The sequence below is a fragment of the Oncorhynchus clarkii genome, chromosome 7, assembly GCF_045791955.1.
Source record: "Oncorhynchus clarkii lewisi isolate Uvic-CL-2024 chromosome 7, UVic_Ocla_1.0, whole genome shotgun sequence".
NCBI lineage: Eukaryota > Metazoa > Chordata > Actinopteri > Salmoniformes > Salmonidae > Oncorhynchus > Oncorhynchus clarkii.
Window position 1 is genome coordinate 6,581,587 of NC_092153.1, and position 20,265 is coordinate 6,601,851.

The 20,265-nt window shown below is 49.6% G+C and overlaps 3 protein-coding genes across 4 annotated transcripts; 2 read left to right on the forward strand and 1 right to left on the reverse strand.

The window, feature by feature from the left end:
- The first annotated feature begins 107 nt into the window (after window positions 1–107).
- LOC139412775 (elongation factor 1-beta-like) lies at window positions 108–3,054 on the forward strand. Its single transcript, XM_071159479.1, has 6 exons — window positions 108–277; window positions 892–1,014; window positions 1,317–1,434; window positions 1,715–1,781; window positions 2,069–2,194; window positions 2,563–3,054. The coding sequence occupies exons 1-6, from the start codon at window positions 198–200 to the stop codon at window positions 2,715–2,717; spliced, it is 669 nt and encodes a 222-aa protein (XP_071015580.1). The 5' UTR covers window positions 108–197; the 3' UTR covers window positions 2,718–3,054.
- A 140-nt stretch (window positions 3,055–3,194) lies between these two features.
- On the forward strand, window positions 3,195–9,061 carry LOC139412771 (uncharacterized). Of its 2 annotated transcripts, none has more exons than XM_071159472.1 (7): window positions 3,195–3,862; window positions 4,497–4,599; window positions 4,709–4,759; window positions 5,094–5,145; window positions 5,243–5,470; window positions 5,585–6,832; window positions 6,948–9,061. In XM_071159472.1, the coding sequence occupies exons 3-7, from the start codon at window positions 4,723–4,725 to the stop codon at window positions 8,296–8,298; spliced, it is 2,916 nt and encodes a 971-aa protein (XP_071015573.1). In that variant the 5' UTR covers window positions 3,195–3,862; window positions 4,497–4,599; window positions 4,709–4,722; the 3' UTR covers window positions 8,299–9,061. The 2 variants fall into 2 exon arrangements, with proteins under 2 accessions (XP_071015573.1, XP_071015574.1); XM_071159473.1 differs by having other exon boundaries at window positions 4,500–4,599.
- A 108-nt stretch (window positions 9,062–9,169) lies between these two features.
- Window positions 9,170–20,135, reverse strand: LOC139412772 (dystrotelin-like). Its single transcript, XM_071159474.1, has 16 exons — window positions 20,018–20,135; window positions 19,749–19,935; window positions 19,068–19,105; window positions 18,740–18,814; window positions 18,414–18,615; window positions 18,100–18,185; window positions 17,937–18,028; window positions 17,358–17,429; window positions 11,669–11,832; window positions 11,049–11,160; window positions 10,840–10,976; window positions 10,561–10,732; window positions 10,351–10,403; window positions 10,122–10,263; window positions 9,454–9,913; window positions 9,170–9,338 (listed from the first exon to the last, which is right to left on the reverse strand). Exons 1-16 carry the CDS (start codon window positions 20,133–20,135, stop codon window positions 9,172–9,174), a joined length of 2,277 nt encoding a protein of 758 aa, XP_071015575.1. The 3' UTR covers window positions 9,170–9,171.
- Window positions 20,136–20,265: the final 130 nt, after the last annotated feature.

Sequence of the window (20,265 nt, forward strand, 5' to 3'; positions counted from 1 at the left end):
CTCAAATTGTATAGCTGCAGTTTGGTGAAAGTAACATTATTTTTAGAATGGAAGAAAATAACATTCAAAGGAGAGAACAAGGAGGTGGAGTCGCACGGGTCGCCGTCACTGGTATAAAATCCTCCTCGTGTTCCTTCCTCGTTCTTTCGCTCTTCCTGCACTGCACGTATTGTCTCGTCTCAGAAGCATCTTGAACAATGGGCTTTGGCGACCTGAAAACCCCTGGCGGCCTCAAGGTCCTCAACGACTTTTTAGCCGACAAGAGCTACATCGAGGGGTTGGTAGGCATTTGTAGCCATTTTTGTTGTATGTATCGACCAAGTTAGCCAGCCAACCGACAATGGCGTCGCATAAGGCAAGTTCGCTATGTTAGCGACCTTCTCGCTAACCTTAGCGATCTGAACTTCGTGCAAATTATTTTACGGATATGATTTTGAATTCAGTTATGATACTCGTGTCGTCCTAAAGTAGACGCCAAACCAGAGGCTAGCTTTTGTGGACACCTATAGTAGGTAATGGTGTTACATGCTCTTCGGTGAGGTTAACTGCTAACTTTAGTTTGAAGTACGTGGACGGCTGCACATGAAGGTGCTAGATTGGAGGGGAAGTCGAATATTTAACTAAAATGGCTAGGTAACTCCACTACACGTTGAGTGAAATTTAGTGAGGCTCTGGTACTGAACCGGGGGGGGGGGGGGGCGGGCGTATTTGGTTTAATTGGAAGGTCCAGAATGCTCAGGTAGTATTCTGCGACTTGCGTGATGGTTATCAAGTATGAAATCACGGGAATCTGCGCTACATTACTTTTATATCTGCAATGTGCTGTAGGCACAGATCTAGGATCCAATTGTCCTCATTCTATGCTGACTTCTAACTTTCCTCCCTGTGCAGGTGGGTGCCCTCCCAGGCCGACGTGGCTGTGTTCGATGCAATCCCCTCAGCCCCCTCAACAGTCCAGTGCCATGCTCTTCGCTGGTACAACCACATCAAGTCATTCCAAAACCAGAAGGGCAGGTGAGTTGTGCACTATAATTGCCAGTTAATTACTAGTTACCCTTTGCTACTGATCTAGGATTTGCATGATGATTTCACACCATCTTTCGCCTGATTGCCTGATGCACAAACTTTTAGTACTGATGAGTCTGGATCATAGATGAAAATAAGATTGGTGTATACACGGATTGGGACATCTGTTTAACTTCCCTTTCTGACCTCCCCGCCCTCTCTTTACCCTTTCTCTACTCACTGTTCTTCCCTGCCCTTCCTGATCTCTACGTCTGTCTTCCCCTTCTCTCGTCTCCCTCCCCTCACTGCAGTTTGCCAGGAGTTAAGAAGCCCCTGGGCCAGTATGGTCCTTCCGGCGTGGAGGACAACACAGCTGCAGACTCAAAGGATGACGACGATGACATGGACCTGTTTGGCTCTGACGACGAGGTGACAGCTTCCTGTTTTGAATTCAATTCAACTTTATTAATCCTCAGCGGGTGAGCTGTTTCAAATTATCTGAGATGTCAGACGCAGAGCTATCCACGTTGGCCCCAAATGTTCTACGACAATGACTGTCTTATTTGGAGTCTTCAGCGAGCTGACATACATTGCGCCCCCCCCCCCCCCCCTCATGTTTTTGTATTTGTGGAATTTAACATGGTTGGCTGTTGGAAATCCATCTCAAGCATAGCTGATCCCACTAACCTTTGCTCTCTCACCCCTGCAGGAGGACGCAGAGGCAGAAAGGCTGAAGGAGGAGAGAATCGCAGCCTACGCCGCCAAGAAGTCAAAGAGTACGTCATGCACAGCTAACATTGCATGCCTTGTGACTTTTCTAGTCTACATTACACAACGCGCATGTCCTGCGACGCTGTGAAGGACGGAACATTGCCCACATGCACAAAGCTGGCTATTCTATGATGATTCTAACACCATCTTTCGGCTGATTCGTGATGGACACCTTTTTATAATCTGAGTACTGCCAGACAATATAAGGTCATTGTTTGCTTGGTTGTTTTGAGGGGTTGACACTCACGGTCAGTATGTCTGTTCTTTCTGTGTGCACATCTCACCACCACAGAGCCCACACTCATCGCCAAGTCATCGATCCTGCTTGATGTGAAACCGTGGGATGATGAGACGGACATGGCCAAGCTGGAGGAGTGTGTTCGCAGCATCTCAATGGACGGCCTGCTTTGGGGACAGTGTAAGTGCAGGAAGAGTGCACTACAGTGGTGGCTGGTGAAAGGCTGACAGCGCATGGTAAAGGCTGGAATGGACCTGCTATGGTTTCATTCCAACCGTTCACTGGGAACAACCTGAGGACAGTGCAACAGTTACCAGTGCTACTATTGACTGCTGCAGGTTAAGTTACAATGCAGCTGGTTCAGTGCTGCCCCTAAACACAGAAATGTGTTTCCTACTGTCCCGGTCTGTCTGCACTCCACGGAAGGCAGGGATGCTTGGTCTCAAACACTTTTCTGTAGATCTTGCTCAAGCTGTCATTGGCTCTGCTCTTGTTTGAATGTCTCCACCAAAACTCGTGTTGACATCTGTTCCCTTCTCCCCCTTCAGCCAAGCTGGTACCAGTGGGCTATGGCATCAAGAAGCTGCAGATTGGGTGTGTGGTAGAGGACGACAAGGTGGGAACAGACCAGCTGGAGGAACAGATTACAGCCTTTGAGGACTACGTCCAGTCTATGGATGTGGCTGCCTTCAACAAGATCTAAAACTCAAAACACTTACCAACAAAGACACTGAGCACTTTGGAGCTGTAATAAAAAGCACTTCAGATGGAAAATGTTTGTTACATATTCTGACAAGTGGTTCTGCCTGGTTTATGTAGCTTTTGAGTAAAGACTTGGGTGTTTGGGTTAAACTCGGCTGGTGAATTGCATTCTCTGAGGGTCCTAAATGTGCTGAAATCACTGCCATTTCCTGGTTGCTAAAATGGGTCGTGTAGAGATTCATTGTACATTCTGAACTGCTGAAATGTAGTAAAATACATTATTTTCAGCTGTTTATGGTAATGTAACAACTTGGATGCATAAATGGTTGGAAATCTTCTATTGAGCAGAGTATTTTCAGTTTTGGGGTGAAACACCCAAGTAAACACAGGCTTAGGTCTTGTGTTCTAGGTATCATCAGTAAACATTATGTAATGAGCAGTCTTCATAGGGGTCAACTGACTGCCATCTGACAAGTATAACATCTGAGACTTGCCTCAGACCTTATATTTGGCTATTCAAACACGTTTGTCATTTCTTCCCATAGGGATGCCTGGACGACCCCGAGTTCAACTCGTTTTGGGCGAGCAGCCAAGTGACAGATTTACAAAGTCTGCATTTGGTCGGATCCCCCAAAAAGTTACATGGCAGCTTTAAGGCTGTCATTCTGAAATGTTTGAACGTAGCGATGCAGGGCATAGCTCATTCATTTCAAAAATAGGATTTACCCTTAAATTCAGCTGACCCTTGGGAGACAATTGTCGTTTCACACAAAAGTAACCTGGGGACCCGAGGTAGGCGAGACTCAGCAGTGTAACTTCCCTTTGATGTTGCCACAGCTTAGTTCAATGGCTGAATAAAGATCTCTAGCTCAAGACGTTTACATTGAAGAAAAATGGCCGCAATTCCGGGGTGTTGCAAAATACTTAGCAATTTAGGGAGTGCCTCCTATGGAGAAATGCGACATCTGTCTGGTCGGCTTAGTTCATTGACTAACATGAACCAGCAAATATTTGCGAGATGGATGTCTTGCTTCCTCTTCCGTAATCTCTGGTACCGGTAGGAGTTCGTGTCCGCCAAGCCGGGTAACGTCACTTCTCCGGGAAGAGAAGAGCAAAATACGGATGCCGAATGGAATAACAAAACAGGTGAAAAGGCGGGAAGGAATGTTTGTGTGGATATGGAAACTAAACTCGTTAAAATGTACAACGGGTCTCTGCTGTATTATATTTCTCTAGCGTGTTTTTAGTCCCGGAATCTCACCGTGCAAGCATGGCTAGCTAACGTCAGTGAGGCTGCTACTACTAGCTAGCATAACGAAATCAGCTATTTCCCAACTGTTGTAAAACTTCGTTACTTGCTAGATACCTAAAGCTATGTTGTGTTCATTAATTATGCATATCAGCAGTGCTGCATATTGCAGTCATCCAGCTAGCTCCTTGCTGTAGAAGCGAAATTGTGATTTATTTTGAGAAAGCTAATCGAGGACAGAGCAGAAGGCCAAGTTGGCTTCCTGTGCCCAGCGTGTCCTCGTCCCAACCAATCACGGCGGAGCTTGCTGTCTAGCCGATTCACTCGCGCGATCTGCAGATTTCCAATGGAACCCCGCGCGCCGTGGAATAAATAGCGTACATGCAAGATACAGATCTCAGTAGGCCTAAGCAATAACATTGGAATTGTAAACTAGCCAGATAACTTTTGTTGTATCCTTATGACAATGCTGGAAAAGGAAATAACCTCTGAAATGCCGCATCTTTTAATTGTCATGTGTCACTACTTCAGTAGTTGGTCCAGAATCAGGTTGCCCTTGGAGATGGGAGACTGATCTGACATAATGTGATTGGCCAGCCTGAGACTGAAGCTTCCCTGACTCTTCCCCCAGCGAGTGAGTTGGTTTCTGGTGTTTTGGATGTGATTTATTTCATAACAAGCCACACAACTTATGTACAGGATACACTTTTATTTTTTAGTATCCTCTTTGTGTGTCTTTTCAGATGTAGAACACCAAATGCCTGCTGACGAGCAGTCTGCCCCCTCTGCTCAAGGTAAGAGGACAGAAAGTACTACTAGCCAACTCAAATGACATTTTATTTGTAAAATATACGTGTTTAGCAGATGTTATTGTGGGTGTAGCGAAATGCTTGTGAGCGTGCATATAAGTTTGCATTGTCTGAGCGTAAACGGCGTCAGTGTGCTAGCGTAGCATATAGCGCTGCCTCTATGAACTTGCCTCTGACTGGGTTTGAGCCAGGGTCCTCTAACTCACTAACACACGTGACCGCCCGCCTGCTTTACAACGTATAGAAAATGATCCAATTCAATTGCACCATTTGCGATATTTCAAGCTAGCTTTGGAGTGAACGTCCTTATCTCTGACAGATGCAGAGCAGGGTCAGACAGATCCACAGAAGGAGATGGACACTGTTAGCAGGTGAGTCAACAAACACCCACAGGGTTTATTTGTCGTGTTTTGGTTGTGTCCACATCAGTTGTGTTGTGTTACATGTCGTGTTCTCCGTCTTCTCAAGGGGGGAGAGGGAGGAGGAGCAGCCCGGGCCGTCCAGAGTTCCTCCCCCCAGACAGGGCTACTGCAGCTGCTGCCAGATACTCTACAACAACGTGGAGCAGCACATCCTAAGCCCCAGACACAGGGAGGTGGTTCATAGCACTCGCACCTACGTCCCCTCTGGAAGCCTGATGGAGAGATTCTTATCTGACGTAATCCAGCATCACCCGAACCTCTACAACGACCCTCGGTAACACACACACACACAATCTGTTAACATCACCCTCAACTATCTATCCCTGTCAGTATTATTTCAGTCAGCCCTAGTCTCCTTCCTCTGATTTACCTTTCTGTGTGTCTTAAGCCCCACCCACGCTGACCTGCCATCTCTGAGCAGCCCGCTGGTTCCCAGGGAGGAGCTATTGGATCTCTGCGCCAGCAACGATGACGGGGCATCGTTCGGAACCCGAGAGCACATGCCCAGCTCTGACGACTCTTCCTGTCAGCTCGTTTACGTACAGGAAGCGGATGTTGCCTCGGAAACAAGGACCAGCCAACCAGAAGAAGGTAGATGGGGAAATGTGGGGTCAGAGAGGTTAACCCCAACTGCTCCAGACCAGGATATAAGACCAAGTTCTGAGGAAGGGACTCACTCACACACACCTTCCCTGGACCACTTACCAACACACCCCACGAGACCTTGTAGCCAGAAGCAAACCCCTCCTCCGCTCCACCGGAAAGCACACAGGAAGACCAACCGGCGGAGAGAGAGAGGAAGCAACTCCTCTTCCTCCATCCATCCTCCCTGCTCCCCCGCTTCTCCACAGTTGTGTGCTACCCCAACGGACCAGATAACCCAGGGAACACCAGAGAACCAGCCTCCCTACAGGCCGAGGGACCGGACCCCAGACCCCAAGCCCCGGACGGTAAACACTGGCTGGGCCGCGTGGGCGGGGGTGCCCCCATGGAGGCGGAGGGAGACCCAGAAGGAGCAGGCGTTCTCCAGTGACCACTCCGACCCTGAGGGGGACACGATAGAGGAGGTGATCCAGAGACACTGCTACGGCCGCAGTCCCACACAACACCACCAGAGGGACCACAACATATGGACAGGGGGGGAGAGAGGAGAGGCAAGGGGGGATACGGACAGCTTCCACCTTAGCCTCCCTGGCTCACTGGGAGTGGGTTCGGGATCGGATGCGGACTGGGATACCCCTGTGCAGGTGGCTATTGGGAGGGGGCAGGAGCGGAGGAAGGACATCCCTGTGGTCGTGGGCTTAAGGCAGGGTGGAGGGGAGCGGGAGGGCAGGGCCCTGGCCTGTCTCATGGAGGTACAGGTGAACATGGAGGACCAGATGTACACCAGCCAACTGGATTCTGCCCTCAACCCTGAGACTAGGACAGCGGGGGAGGCAGGGATGGGGGAGACAGAGGGAGAAATGGAACAAACAGTGGAGGAGATTCTCCCTGCACTCCCCCACATCCCTGTGTCCTTCCTGGGGAAGACGTGGACCCAGGTGCTGCTGGAGGACGAGCAGAAGGTGGAGAACATGGTCCGAGAGTTCCGACAAGGAAGGTTCATCTGCTACTTCAAAAGCGAATCCCTCGCCAGGTACGCACAGACCAGATTTTGACCTGCCTCATCACGAGTATTTCTACATCATTGAAATCCACCAAACGGCTACTATTCTCTCTCCTCATGTTCATATTTCTGATGTCATTCACAGGCATGGGAAGCGGAGCAGCAGAGATATGGAGCGTGGCCAGAAAGAGGGGTTGGAAGACGGGGGGTGGGTTCCCCTTGGTGACCATGACAATGAAGATGACGACCCAGAATGCCACAGGAGGGGGAGGGAGGTGTTTAGGCGGAGGAAAGTTAGTAGGAGTTATCGCCTGGCGTCCAGGTGTCAGGTGGTCAAAGTGAGTCACGGGACACAGACTACAGCAGCCATCATCCCCACCATCCGACAGAGAACACTGGACCAGACGAGCACATCCCCGGACATCCTAACGCTGCCCTGTCAGGACCCCGGCGTTGACCAGGAGAAGACCCCAGAGATGAAGACAAGGCTGTGCTCTCTCCGCCTGCCTGTCTCCTACTCCCGCATCATGACCCCCCTGCAGCCCAAAACCACCCTGATCTATGTCCTCTCCTCCCCCGAAACCCCTTCCTTTGACCCCAAGCCCCGCCTCAGACCTATCGCCAGGGGCAACCGCCGCAGGAAAAGGTCATGTGACGGGTGTGAAGGCGACGTGGGGGCCAAGGTCAAATACAAAAGGGTTCCTCTGAGGTACTATGACCCTGCCACACACCGCATTCTGAAGACCCCCCCCAAGGGCTTGAATCTCACCCCCTCCTCCTCTGGCCTCCCCAGACCCCCCCAGTCCCACGTGGTCAGACAACTGTTCAGGAGCCTGAGTCCAGACATCAATACAGAGAGACAGGGGGGAGAGGGAGGGAGAGATGGGTCTGGGGGTAGGAGGAGGGGTCGTAGCGGGGACAGTGTGGCGTCGGGGTCACTCTTAGAGGCAGTGGGGTCATTTGGAGCTGAAGGTCAGGGTTCATCGGAGGCAGGGTCATCTGTGACTACGCCCTTCAGCCGCTCCTCTCTGTCCAATAGCAGCCGATTTCTACTGAGCACGCTCTCTCCCGACACAAACTCTAACCCAGAAGTGACCCGGCAGCGGAGGCGGAGAGGAGGAGAACGGAAGTTAAAGACGGACCGACCTCTAACCCCTGAGAAAGACCACTCTCCTCCGTACAGGCCTTGGACAAGAGGGGGTAGGGGAGAACGGCAACCAGCAAGACGCAGCTCCAAAAGGGGGCGACCACCTCAAATCAGCCCTCCACCTAAACCCCCACCACCCCAGGACCTCTCTCCCACAGTCGGGTCCAGGAAAGGGTGCTCGAGACGGGTCGCAGAGAGTAAGAAACTCCCAAGGCCCAAAAGCCCAGCCAGGGGGGTCACTTCGACCCCTCTGAAACAGGCCATCAGAACACCAAGCCGCCGGTCGTCCCCCCGACAATCCCCTGCTCCACTGCCCACCCGAACACTGAGGAGGAGCGTGAGGAGATGACGGGATGCATCACAACAGTCTACAGTGGCTTCCTTTCCTTGTCTCCTTTCCTCCAGATACACTGACATGAAATAAAATGGGCGTGTTTAGCAGGGTGAGGAGATGACGGGATGCATCTCAACAGTCTACAGGGGCTTCCTTTCCTTGTCTCCTTTCCTCCAGATACACTGACATGAAATAAAATGGGCGTGTTTAGCAGGGTGAGGAGATGACGGGATGCATCTCAACAGTCTACAGGGGCTTCCTTTCCTTGTCTCCTTTCCTCCAGATACACTGACATGAAATAAAATGGGCGTGTTTAGCAGGGTGAAGGTTCATAATGTAGCAGATACAAATGTTACTACTTCACATGATAAGAGCTTTGTCTGCTCCACTTCATTACAATTCTACCTGAAACGTTGACTGTTTCCACATGGCTTTCTCCTGTCCTGCTCTCGGTGCAGATGAAGGAGAGGAGACGAGGAGCATCTATTGAGATGTACCCTGGCTCTCTGAAGAGACGGGGTGAGAGAGAGAATGTAGAGAAGTGGAGGAGAGATTGCCTCTTCCTCTCTCCTCTGCTTCCCATCCTTCTCTCATACGGTCATGTTTTACCCAGAAACCAGCAGTAGAATAGTTAGCAGGATGTTTGTCAAGCTGTCTGTTCTGACATGGTGGTTGTTGTGCTCTAAGTTTATTTTTTACAATCAGGATATTTTTTTACGTTTATAAGGTCTTTGTCAAAAAGCTTGTTTATTTAATAAATAATGTACATGAATTAAAACATTTTGTCATAGGTTTCTCTAATGAAAGAGCAGAATCATTTCAGTACAACTGTGCTACATACAAATATCAGGAAAGTACACAATAACTCACATCATCAGGCGTCAAAGTCTAGAGAAGCCTTTTGGATACATACTCTGGCCTGTGGTTGTGTAGGAGGATGGGGCATGAAGTGTGTGTGTTTGGGACGGAGTGTGTGTTCACTGCATAGACGAGATGACACACAGAGTCCCCCACTTCCTCTGCAGCCTCCAACAACTCCAACTCCTGTCTGCAGTCTGGAGAAACATACTCATACCTTAATACACACACACAACTACACACCTCCACACAACTACACACACACAAGTGTAGTAGTGTGTAGAACTAGAGAGAGCTCATCCGTAAACTCACCTGTATGTGTGTAAGTGTGTAGCGACAGCTCACTTATTAGTCGTTGCACCAGCTCACACAGTCTTTTCTCCTCCGCTAAACTACACATCCCAGAATACTCCTCTTCAGAGACACTCTGGTCTTTCATTGGCCCAGTGACCTGCCCATCACAGGGCTGTGGGTTAGAGGTAATTGTGGGAGTATGAGTCTCTGTGACTGAGTCAGTCTCAGTCTGCTCCTCCTCTTCATCATCATCACCTCTCTGTTCTTCTGTCTTCATCTCATTCCTCTGCATCTTTGCTGTGCAACATTCATCCTCCTCTTCCCTCTCCTCCTCTTCTCTTTCTCTGGATCCAGAAGAAGATGCAGAGCTCTGGGACTCTACAGGACAGGCTATGTCTCTCTCTGGCCTGTATTTAGCATGTGGGATGACATTAGCATGAGGCATGATGTCAGCATGTTTCCCTGACATGCTAAGAGCCTGTTGAAAGGAAGAGGGAAATTTTAGCACAACGAGTCAGGCCTGTAGTCTGAGGTGTGTGTGTGTGTGTGTGTGTCTACCTGTGACATCATGTCCTGCAGTCTGTGTGTGTGTGTCTACCTGTGAGATCATGTCCTGCAGTCTGTGTGTGTGTGTGTGTCTACCTGTGACATCATGTCCTGCAGTCTGTGTGTGTGTGTGTGTCTACCTGTGACATCATGTCCTGCAGTCTGAGGTTGTGTTGTCTCAGAGTCTCCATGTTGGCCTCCATCTCAGAGCAGCGGTACTCCAGCGAGCCCTGCTCCGACTGAACCGTTACCCTCCACACCTGCAGCTCCCTCTCCAGCAGCCTGACACACACGTGTAATGAGCATCACCCAGACTATAGGTTAGGTGCTAGGTTAGGAGGTTAGAGTGCTACAGTGATTGAGGCTCACCATTTGTCCCTCTGCAGGTCCTTGATGTCCTTAATGAGGACAGAGTCTCTCCTCTGGGGACAGAAACAACAGACATGAATCAATAGAGGATCTAGTGGAGCGCATCAATAATCTTCTGAAGATTCATTTAGCATAAATCTGAACCGTACTAAAAATCCACTGAGCTGAGAGGTGAGGTGTGAAGGGAGAGGGGTAGAGGTGAAAGGTCACCTGTGGCTGTGCTTCCTCCTGCTCTTCCTCAGTTTGCAGGGCTTTAGATGCCTTCCTGGGCCGAACAGCTGAGGGTGTGGCCAGCAGTTGGGGAGGATTAGTGGGAGGGGCTCTGTCGTCAGGGGGTGTGTCCTCAGCGGCTGACTGAGGTGAAGGGTCAGGGGTGGTGAAGCTGTAAACACAGAAAATACAATGGAAACATGTATTACTCTTTTTTTAAACTAAAACAAAAGTTATTCTCTTTTGGTATACACACAGGTCCATCTCTGATTGGTCTACCTGGTCTGCGGCTCCCCTCGTGACTCCGCCCTGATTAGGCACCTTCTCCTCTCTGCCTCCCTGTGTGTGTATCGCCGTGGTAACAAGGCGTGGCGGGCGCTGTATGCTAATGAGGCTAGGGATTCTTTCCAGGATGGCTGGAGACGAAACACAACAGTCAATCACAAGTGTGTGTGTGTGTGTGTGTGTGTGTGTGTGTGTACCTATACCTGAGTGCAGTGCTCCAGCACTGGGTGGGAGCTCTTGTGTTTTTTTGTGTGTCTCTCTGTCAGGAAGCAGGTTTGGCACAGATGAAGGTTCACACACTTCATACAGCGATACCTACAACACAGAGAGAGAGTCTCAGACACACACACACTTCATACAGCGATACCTACAACAGAGAGAGAGAGTCTCAGACACACACACTTCATACAGCGATACCTACAACACAGAGAGAGAGTCTCAGACACACACACACTTCATACAGCGATACCTACAACACAGAGAGAGAGTCTCAGACACACACACACTTCATTCAGCGATACCTACAACACAGAGAGAGAGTCTCAGACACACACACTTCATACAGCGATACCTACAACACAGAGAGAGAGTCTCAGACACACACACACTTCATACAGCGATACCTACAACACAGAGAGAGAGTCTCAGACACACACACTTCATACAGCGATACCTACAACACAGAGAGAGAGAGTCTCAGACACACACACACTTCATACAGCGATACCTACAACACAGAGAGAGAGAGTCTCAGACACACAGGCACATATTACACAGACACACACAAACATCATGCAGCATAATATGGAGCACAGACACCCACCTAAGTCCAGTGATGGGGTAGGCCTTGCAGGCGTGGCAGCGTACGGAGTGTGTGACGTTCTCGCTGACTGACAGGCGGTACAGGGTGGGGAGCCACAGCAACAGACAGGGCTCACACTGCAGCCATGAGAGGACATGCTCCTCACAAACACACGCACTCAGCACCTACACACATACACAAACACCTTCAGCATCTATCTAACTGCTGATTATTTACATAAACGCTCATCATCTACATGTGATTACAGTAATTACAGTAAATGAGTTACAGTAAATGAGTACTATCAAAAATAATGGAAAAAGAAAAGAAGAATGTATTCCCCTAACCCTGTTCTCCTGACCCTAACCCTGTTCTCCTGACCCTAACCCTGTTCTCCTGACCCTAACCCTGTTCTCCTGACCCTAACCCTGTTCTCCTGATCCTGTTTCCTAACCCTATTCTCCTGACCCTAACCCTATTCTCCTGACCCTAACCATGTTCTCCTGACCCTAACCCTGTTCTCCTGACCCTAACCCTGTTCTCCTGACCCTAACCCTATTCTCCTGACCCTAACCCTGTTCTCCTGACCCTAACCCTATTCTCCTGACCCTAACCCTGTTCTCCTGACCCTAACCCTGTTCTCCTGACCCTAACCCTGTTCTCCTGACCCTAACCCTGTTCTCCTGACCCTAACCCTGTTCTCCTGACCCTAACCCTATTCTCCTGACCCTAACCCTGTTCTCCTGACCCTAACCCTGTTCTCCTGACCCTAACCCTGTTCTCCTGACCCTAACCCTGTTCTCCTGACCCTAACCCTGTTCTCCTGACCCCCTAACCCTGTTCTCCTGACCCTAACCCTGTTCTCCTGACCCCCTAACCCTGTTCTCCTGACCCCCTAACCCTGTTCTCCTGACCCCCTAACCCTGTTCTCCTGACCCCCTAACCCTGTTCTCCTGACCCCCTAACCCTGTTCTCCTGACCCTGTTCTCCTGACCCTAACCCTGTTCTCCTGACCCCCTAACCCTGTTCTCCTGACCCTAACCCTATTCTCCTGACCCTAACCCTGTTCTCTTGACCCCCTAACCCTGTTCTCCTGACCCTAACCCTGTTCTCCTGACCCTAACCCTATTCTCCTGACCCTAACCCTATTCTCCTGACCCTAACCATGTTCTCCTGACCCTAACCCTATTCTCCTGACCCCCTAACCCTGTTCTCCTGACCCTAACCCTATTCTCCTGACCCTAACCCTATTCTCCTGACCCTAACCATGTTCTCCTGACCCTAACCCTATTCTCCTGACCCTAACCATGTTCTCCTGACCCTAACCCTGTTCTCCTGACCCTAACCCTATTCTCCTGACCCTAACCCTGTTCTCCTGACCCTAACCCTATTCTCCTGACCCTAACCCTATTCTCCTGACCCTAACCATGTTCTCCTGACCCTAACCCTATTCTCCTGACCCTAACCATGTTCTCCTGACCCTAACCCTGTTCTCCTGACCCTAACCCTATTCTCCTGACCCTAACCCTGTTCTCCTGACCCTAAACCTATTCTCCTGACCCTAACCCTATTCTCCTGACCCTAACCATGTTCTCCTGACCCCTATTCTCCTGACTCTAACCCTGTTCTCCTGACCCTAACCCTGTTCTCCTGACCCTAACCCTATTCTCCTGACCCTAACCCTGTTCTCCTGACCCTAACCATGTTCTCCTGACCCTAACCCTGTTCTCCTGACCCTAACCCTATTCTCCTGACCCTAACCCTGTTCTCCTGACCCTAAACCTGTTCTCCTGACCCTAACCCTATTCTCCTGACCCTAACCCTGTTCTCCTGACCCTAAACCTATTCTCCTGACCCTAACCCTGTTCTCCTGACCCTAACCCTATTCTCCTGACCCTAACCCTATTCTCCTGACCCTAACCCTGTTCTCCTGACCCTAACCCTATTCTCCTGACCCTACACCTATTCTCCTGACCCTAACCCTGTTCTCCTGACCCTAACCATGTTCTCCTGACCCTAACCCTGTTCTCCTGACCCTAACCCTATTCTCCTGACCCTAACCCTGTTCTCCTGACCCTAACCCTGTTCTCCTGACCCTAACCCTATTCTCCTGACCCTAACCCTGTTCTCCTGACCCTAAACCTATTCTCCTGACTCTAACCCTGTTCTCCTGACCCTAACCCTGTTCTCCTGACCCTAACCCTATTCTCCTGACCCTAACCCTGTTCTCCTGACCCTAACCCTGTTCTCCTGACCCTAACCCTATTCTCCTGACCCTAACCCTGTTCTCCTGACCCTAACCCTATTCTCCTGACCCTACACCTATTCTCCTGACCCTAACCCTGTTCTCCTGACCCTAACCCTATTATCCTGACCCTAACCCTATTCTCCTGACCCTAACCCTATTCTCCTGACCCTAACCCTATTCTCCTGACCCTAACCCTGTTCTCCTGACCCTAACCCTATTCTCCTGACCCTAACCCTGTTCTCCTGACCCTAACCCTATTCTCCTGACCCTAACCCTGTTCTCCTGACCCTAACCCTGTTCTCCTGACCCTAACCCTGTTCTCCTGATCCTGTTTCCTAAACCTATTCTCCTGACCCTAACCCTATTCTCCTGACCCTAACCCTGTTCTCCTGACCCTAACCCTATTCTCCTGACCCTAAACCCTATTCTCCTGACCCTAACCCTATTCTCCTGACCCTAACCCTGTTCTCCTGACCCTAACCCTGTTCTCCTGACTCTAACCCTGTTCTCCTGACCCTAACCCTATTCTCCTGACCCTAACCCTATTCTCCTGACCCTAACCCTGTTCTCCTGACCCTAACCCTATTCTCCTGACCCTAACCCTATTCTCCTGACCCTAACCCTATTCTCCTGACCCTAACCCTATTCTCCTGACCCTAAACCTATTCTCCTGACCCTAACCCTGTTCTCCTGACCCTAACCCTATTCTCCTGACCCTAACCCTATTCTCCTGACCCTAACCCTATTCTCCTGACCCTAACCCTATTCTCCTGACCCTAACCCTATTCTCCTGACCCTAACCCTGTTCTCCTGACCCTAACCCTATTCTCCTGACCCTAACCCTGTTCTCCTGACCCTAACCCTATTCTCCTGACCCTAACCCTGTTCTCCTGACCCTAACCCTATTCTCCTGACCCTAACCCTGTTCTCCTGACCCTAACCCTATTCTCCTGACCCTAACCCTATTCTCCTGACCCTAACCCTATTCTCCCTACCCTAACCCTATTCTCCTGACCTTAACCCTATTCTCCTGACCCTAACCCTATTCTCCTGACTCTAACCCTGTTCTCCTGACCCTAACCCTATTCTCCTGACCCTAACCCTGTTCTCCTGACCCTAACCCTATTCTCCTGACCCTAACCCTGTTCTCCTGACCCTAACCCTATTCTCCTGACCCTAACCCTGTTCTCCTGACCCTAACCCTGTTCTCCTGACCCTAACCCTGTTCTCCTGATCCTGTTTCCTAAACCTATTCTCCTGACCCTAACCCTATTCTCCTGACCCTAACCCTGTTCTCCTGACCCTAACCCTATTCTCCTGACCCTAAACCCTATTCTCCTGACCCTAACCCTATTCTCCTGACCCTAACCCTGTTCTCCTGACCCTAACCCTGTTCTCCTGACCCTAACCCTGTTCTCCTGACCCTAACCCTATTCTCCTGACCCTAACCCTGTTCTCCTGACCCTAACCCTGTTCTCCTGACCCTAACCCTGTTCTCCTGACCCTAACCCTATTCTCCTGACCCTAACCCTATTCTCCTGACCCTAACCCTGTTCTCCTGACCCTAACCCTGTTTCCTAACCCTGTTCTCCTGACCCTAACCTTGTTCTCCTAACCCTTACCCTGTTCTCCTGACCCTGTTCTCCTGACCATAACCCTGTTCTCCTGACCCTGTTTCCTAACCATGTTCTCCTGACCCTAACCTTGTTCTCCTGACCCTGGTCTCCTGACCCTGTTTCCTAACCATGTTCTCCTGACCCTAACCCTATTCTCCCGACCTTGTTTACCTAACCCTATTCTCCTGACCCTAACCCTGTTCTCCTGACCCTAACCCTATTCTCCTGACCCTAAACCTGTTTTCCTGACCCTAACCTTGTTCTCCTGACCCTTACCCTGTTCTCCTGACCCTAAACCTGTTCTCCTGACCCTGTTTCCTAACCATGTTCTCCTGACCCTAACCTTGTTCTCCTGACCCTTACCCTGTTCTCCTGACCCTTACCCTGTTCTCTTGACCCTGTTTCCTACCCCTGTTCTGCTGACCCTGTTCTCCTGACCCTGTTCTCCTGACCCTAACCCTATTCTCCCGACCCTCTTTTCCTAACCCTGTTCTCCTGACCCTAACCCTGTTCTCCTGACCCTGTTTCCTAACCATGTTCTCCTGACCCTAACCTTGTTCTCCTGACCCTGTTTTCCTACCCCTGTTCTCCTGACCCTGTTTCCTAACCATGTTCTCCTGACCCTAACCCTATTCTCCCGACCCTGTTTTCCTAACCCTGTTCTCCTGACCCTAAACCTGTTCTCCTGACCCTAACCCTGTTCTCCTGACCCCGTCTCCTGACCCTGTTTTCCTACCCCTGTTCTCCTGACCCTGTTCTCCTGACCCTAACCCTATTCTCCTGACCCTGTTTTCCTAACCCTGTTCTCCTGACCCTAACCCTGTTCTCATGACCCTAACCCTGTTTTCCTGACCCTAACCCTGTTCTCCTGACCCTAACCCTGTTCTCATGACCCTGTTTTCCTACACCTGTTCTCCTGACCCTGTTCTCCTGACCCTAACCCTATTCTCCCGACCCTGTTCTCCTGACCCCAACCCTATTCTCCTGACCCTGTTTTCCTAACCCTTTTCTCCTGACCCTGTTCTCCTGACCCTAACCATGTTCTTCTGTCCCTGTTCTCCTGACCCTAACCATGTTCTCCTGTCCCTGTTCTCCTAACCCTAACCCTGTTCTCCTGACCATGTTCTCCTAACCCCAACCCTGTTCTCTTAACCCTGTTCTCCTGACCATGTTCTCCTAACCCTAACCCTGTTCTCTTAACCCTATTCTCCTGACCATGTTCTCCTAACCCTAACCCTGTTCTCTTAACCCTATTCTCTGAACCCTGTTTCCTGACCATGTTCTCCTAGCCCTAACCCTGTTCTCATAATCCTAACCCTGTTCTCCTGACCATGTTCTCCTAGCCCTAACCCTGTTCTCCTAATCCTAACCCTGTTCTCCTGACCCCATTCTCCTGTCCCTGTTCTCCTGTTCCTGTTCTCCTGACCCTGTTCTCCTAACCCTGACCCTGTTCTCCTGACCCTATTCTCCTGTCCCTGTTCTCCTGACCCTGACTCTGTTCTCCTGACCCTGTTCTCCTGACCCTGTTCTCCTAACCCTGTTCTCTTGACCCTGACCTTGTTCTACTAACACCTGTAGTGACCTCTAAAGAATGTCTTCTGTCATTTATTAAGTCATTTAGTTACAGATCTAGGGATCTTGACGGACTTAAACCCATGGCCATAACCAACTCCCCCCTAACCGTATGACCAACCCCCCCAACCCCATAACCAACTCCTCCAAACCCCATGACCAACCCCCCTAACCCTGCCCTAAGTTTCTTATCAGTACACATTAAGTCATAAATCATTATTTTGGACAGGGGATAGTACTCATTTGCTACTGATGATCACACACACACACTTACCCCACTGAAGCAGGAACGAACAGCTGTCTCAGCTGAGCCAAACACATGGTTCTCCTGCACTACAGCCGGCACCTACAGACACACACACACATAGGCTAGACATCTGGTCAAATGGCTACCCAGAATATTGGCAGTACCCCCCCCCCCCCCCCCCCCGCCCCTCTTCTTTACACCACTGCTACTCTCTGTTGTCATCTATGCATAGTCACTTTAATAACTCTACCTACATGTACATACTACCTCAACTAACCGGTGCCCCCGCACATTGACTCTGTATCGGTACCCCCCTGTATATAGTCTCGCTATTGTTATTTTACTGCTGCTCTTTAATTACTCAATCTTATCTGTAATTTTTGGAAACTGCATTGTTGGTAAGGAGCTCGTAAGTAAAGCATTTCCCTGTAAGGTCTGTTGTATTCGCCGCATGTGACGAATAAAATTGGATTTGATAATCATGTGAGGTAGTACTCAGGTGTGTGTGTGTGTGTGTGTGTGTGTGTGTGTGTGTGTGTGTGTGTGTGTGTGTGTGTGTGTGTGTGTGTGTGTGTGTGTGTGTCTGTGTGTGTGTGTGTGTCTAACCTGGCTGAGGTCTTGCAGTACGACTCTGAGACCACTCCTGCTCACCGTGCCACTCTCTCTCCCACTGCACCTCTCTGCCAGACGAACCAGAGCTGCAACACACACAGGGAATGAACACAGAGTGTATATCATGTGTGTGTCTGTGTGTGTGTGTGTTACTTACCCTTATGTTTGGCTGAGAGTGTGTCTGCTGAGAGAGAGATGAGAGCGGCTTCAACTGACCTGCAACAGACAGCGCCAGTCTGTCCCCTGGGAAAGACATACACCCTTTAGTTTACAGACGAAGTGTGTGTTTGAACAGTAGTGTGTGTTTGAACAGTAGTGTGTGTTTGAACAGTTGTGTGTGTTTGAACAGTAGTGTGTGTTTGAACAGTAGTGTGTGTTTGAACAGTAGTGTGTGTTTGAACAGTAGTGTGTGTTTGAACAGTAGTGTGTGTTTGAACAGTTGTGTGTGTTTGAACAGTAGTGTGTCCTCACCGGTCAAACAGTCTGTACAGCAGTCTGCAAGTCTGTTCTGGCGCCTCTGCCGACACCTGCCCAGGTACTTCCTGTGACACGCTTTGGAACATCCTGTTTATGCACTGTCTCACTTCCTGTTCACTAAGCCCCACCCCAGTGTCCCGGGCTCCGCCCAGAGAGCACAGGGCTGGGATGAGCTCCCGCAGTGTCACAACATGCACTGTAACACACATTCAGAGCATTACAAACATACACTGTAACAGATTACACACACCTAAAAAGCATTTCATTTAAACACACACACACACACAAACACACACACACACACACACACACTCACTCACTATGGCAGAGTTTCTGTAAGGAGCGGAGCTTCATTGCAGTGCGGTACACAGCAGGACGCACTTCATTCAACCCCTCTGAAAAGAAGACACACAAAATGAGGTTTGGAACACAGGTAACACACAGAATAATGAGGAAGAACACATAATATAGAAATAGAACACTAGAGCATTAGAACATAGAGCATGGACCACAGAACTAGAACATATATGTAGATAGCATAATACATGACTAGGGCTAGGGCACAATGCACAACAAAATATTAAACAGAATAGAATAGAGCCCTTTACTGAACGTGACCCTCTGAGCTCTAACATAGAATTTACTCACCAATGCTATCCATATCCATGAGGGTATCACACTTGTGCCTGAGTAAAGAGTGATGAAGGTCATTTACACACACATAACATTACAAGGTCTAAGCCTTATCTCTAAAAGAAAATCTGAAATACAGACTGACACATGATTGGACAAATAAGGTGTCAGATTAGAATATCTGGGACTAGATTTGTTGTTAGCCAACCGAATGAATTGATCGGAGAGGAAAGAAGGCGCGAGAGACATGTATGCAGGAGGTCGTAGGAGGAATCATGGAACAAGAACAGGAATATTAGGACAGGGACAAAGACACTTGGATTTCTGAGGAGGAATTGAGGTTGAAAGAGAGGAAGAAGATGTTGAAGAGAATGAGGAAAGCAGAGGTTGGATTTGAATGAGTTCTGGAGGGGAAATGGAGGTGAATGAGGGCGAGTTAAGTGAGATGGAAGGTGTGGTGAAAAGCTTGGAACCTGAGCTTGGCATTGTTGGTCATGGTAAAGAAGAACCTGGTTAAGTAGGAGTGAGAAAGTGGACCTTTGTCTTTTGGCGGATCCATTTGTGGTTTCAGAGTGAGTAAGAAAGGAGTTGGGTGCAGTTGAATCAGTGAAGTACACATTAAGTCATAGGTCATAAATCATTCTTTTGGACAGGGGATAGTACTCATTTGCTACTGATGATCACACACACATTTACCCCACTGAAGCAGGAATGCAATTTGAGCCAAGGCCTGTTTCTTGCTTTGCTCTTAGGAACGGGGCACCATTGAAAGTAGGGATTTTTGGCTTAGCATTAAGTGTGGAGGTGGAGCAATTGAAGTTGAAGATTCTTGGTGTTTGTGATGCGAACCGTTTGGTGTGACGCAGGCCTGGTGGGGAGCGTGGTGAAACAGAGGAATCACTGTCAGTCCTTCCTTCTGAGTCAGTGTCTTTACCCGTCAAAGTCATGTTAGGATACATCATTATTCCTGTTAGAGCTTTTGTGCCAAATCCACTGCAGTGTTTCAGGTGCCACACTTGTGGTCATGTCACAGCAGAGTGTAGGAGGGAGATTCCAAGACATGGGTAGTGTGCAGGAGGGCATGAGGACATGGGTAGTGTACAGGAGGGCACAGAGGACTGTGAAGTTTTGGTGGATAAAGTTGTGTGTCAATTGTAGGGGTGCCCATGTTCCTGGGGAGCGGAAGTGTCCGGTGCGAAAGAGGCAGGTTGAG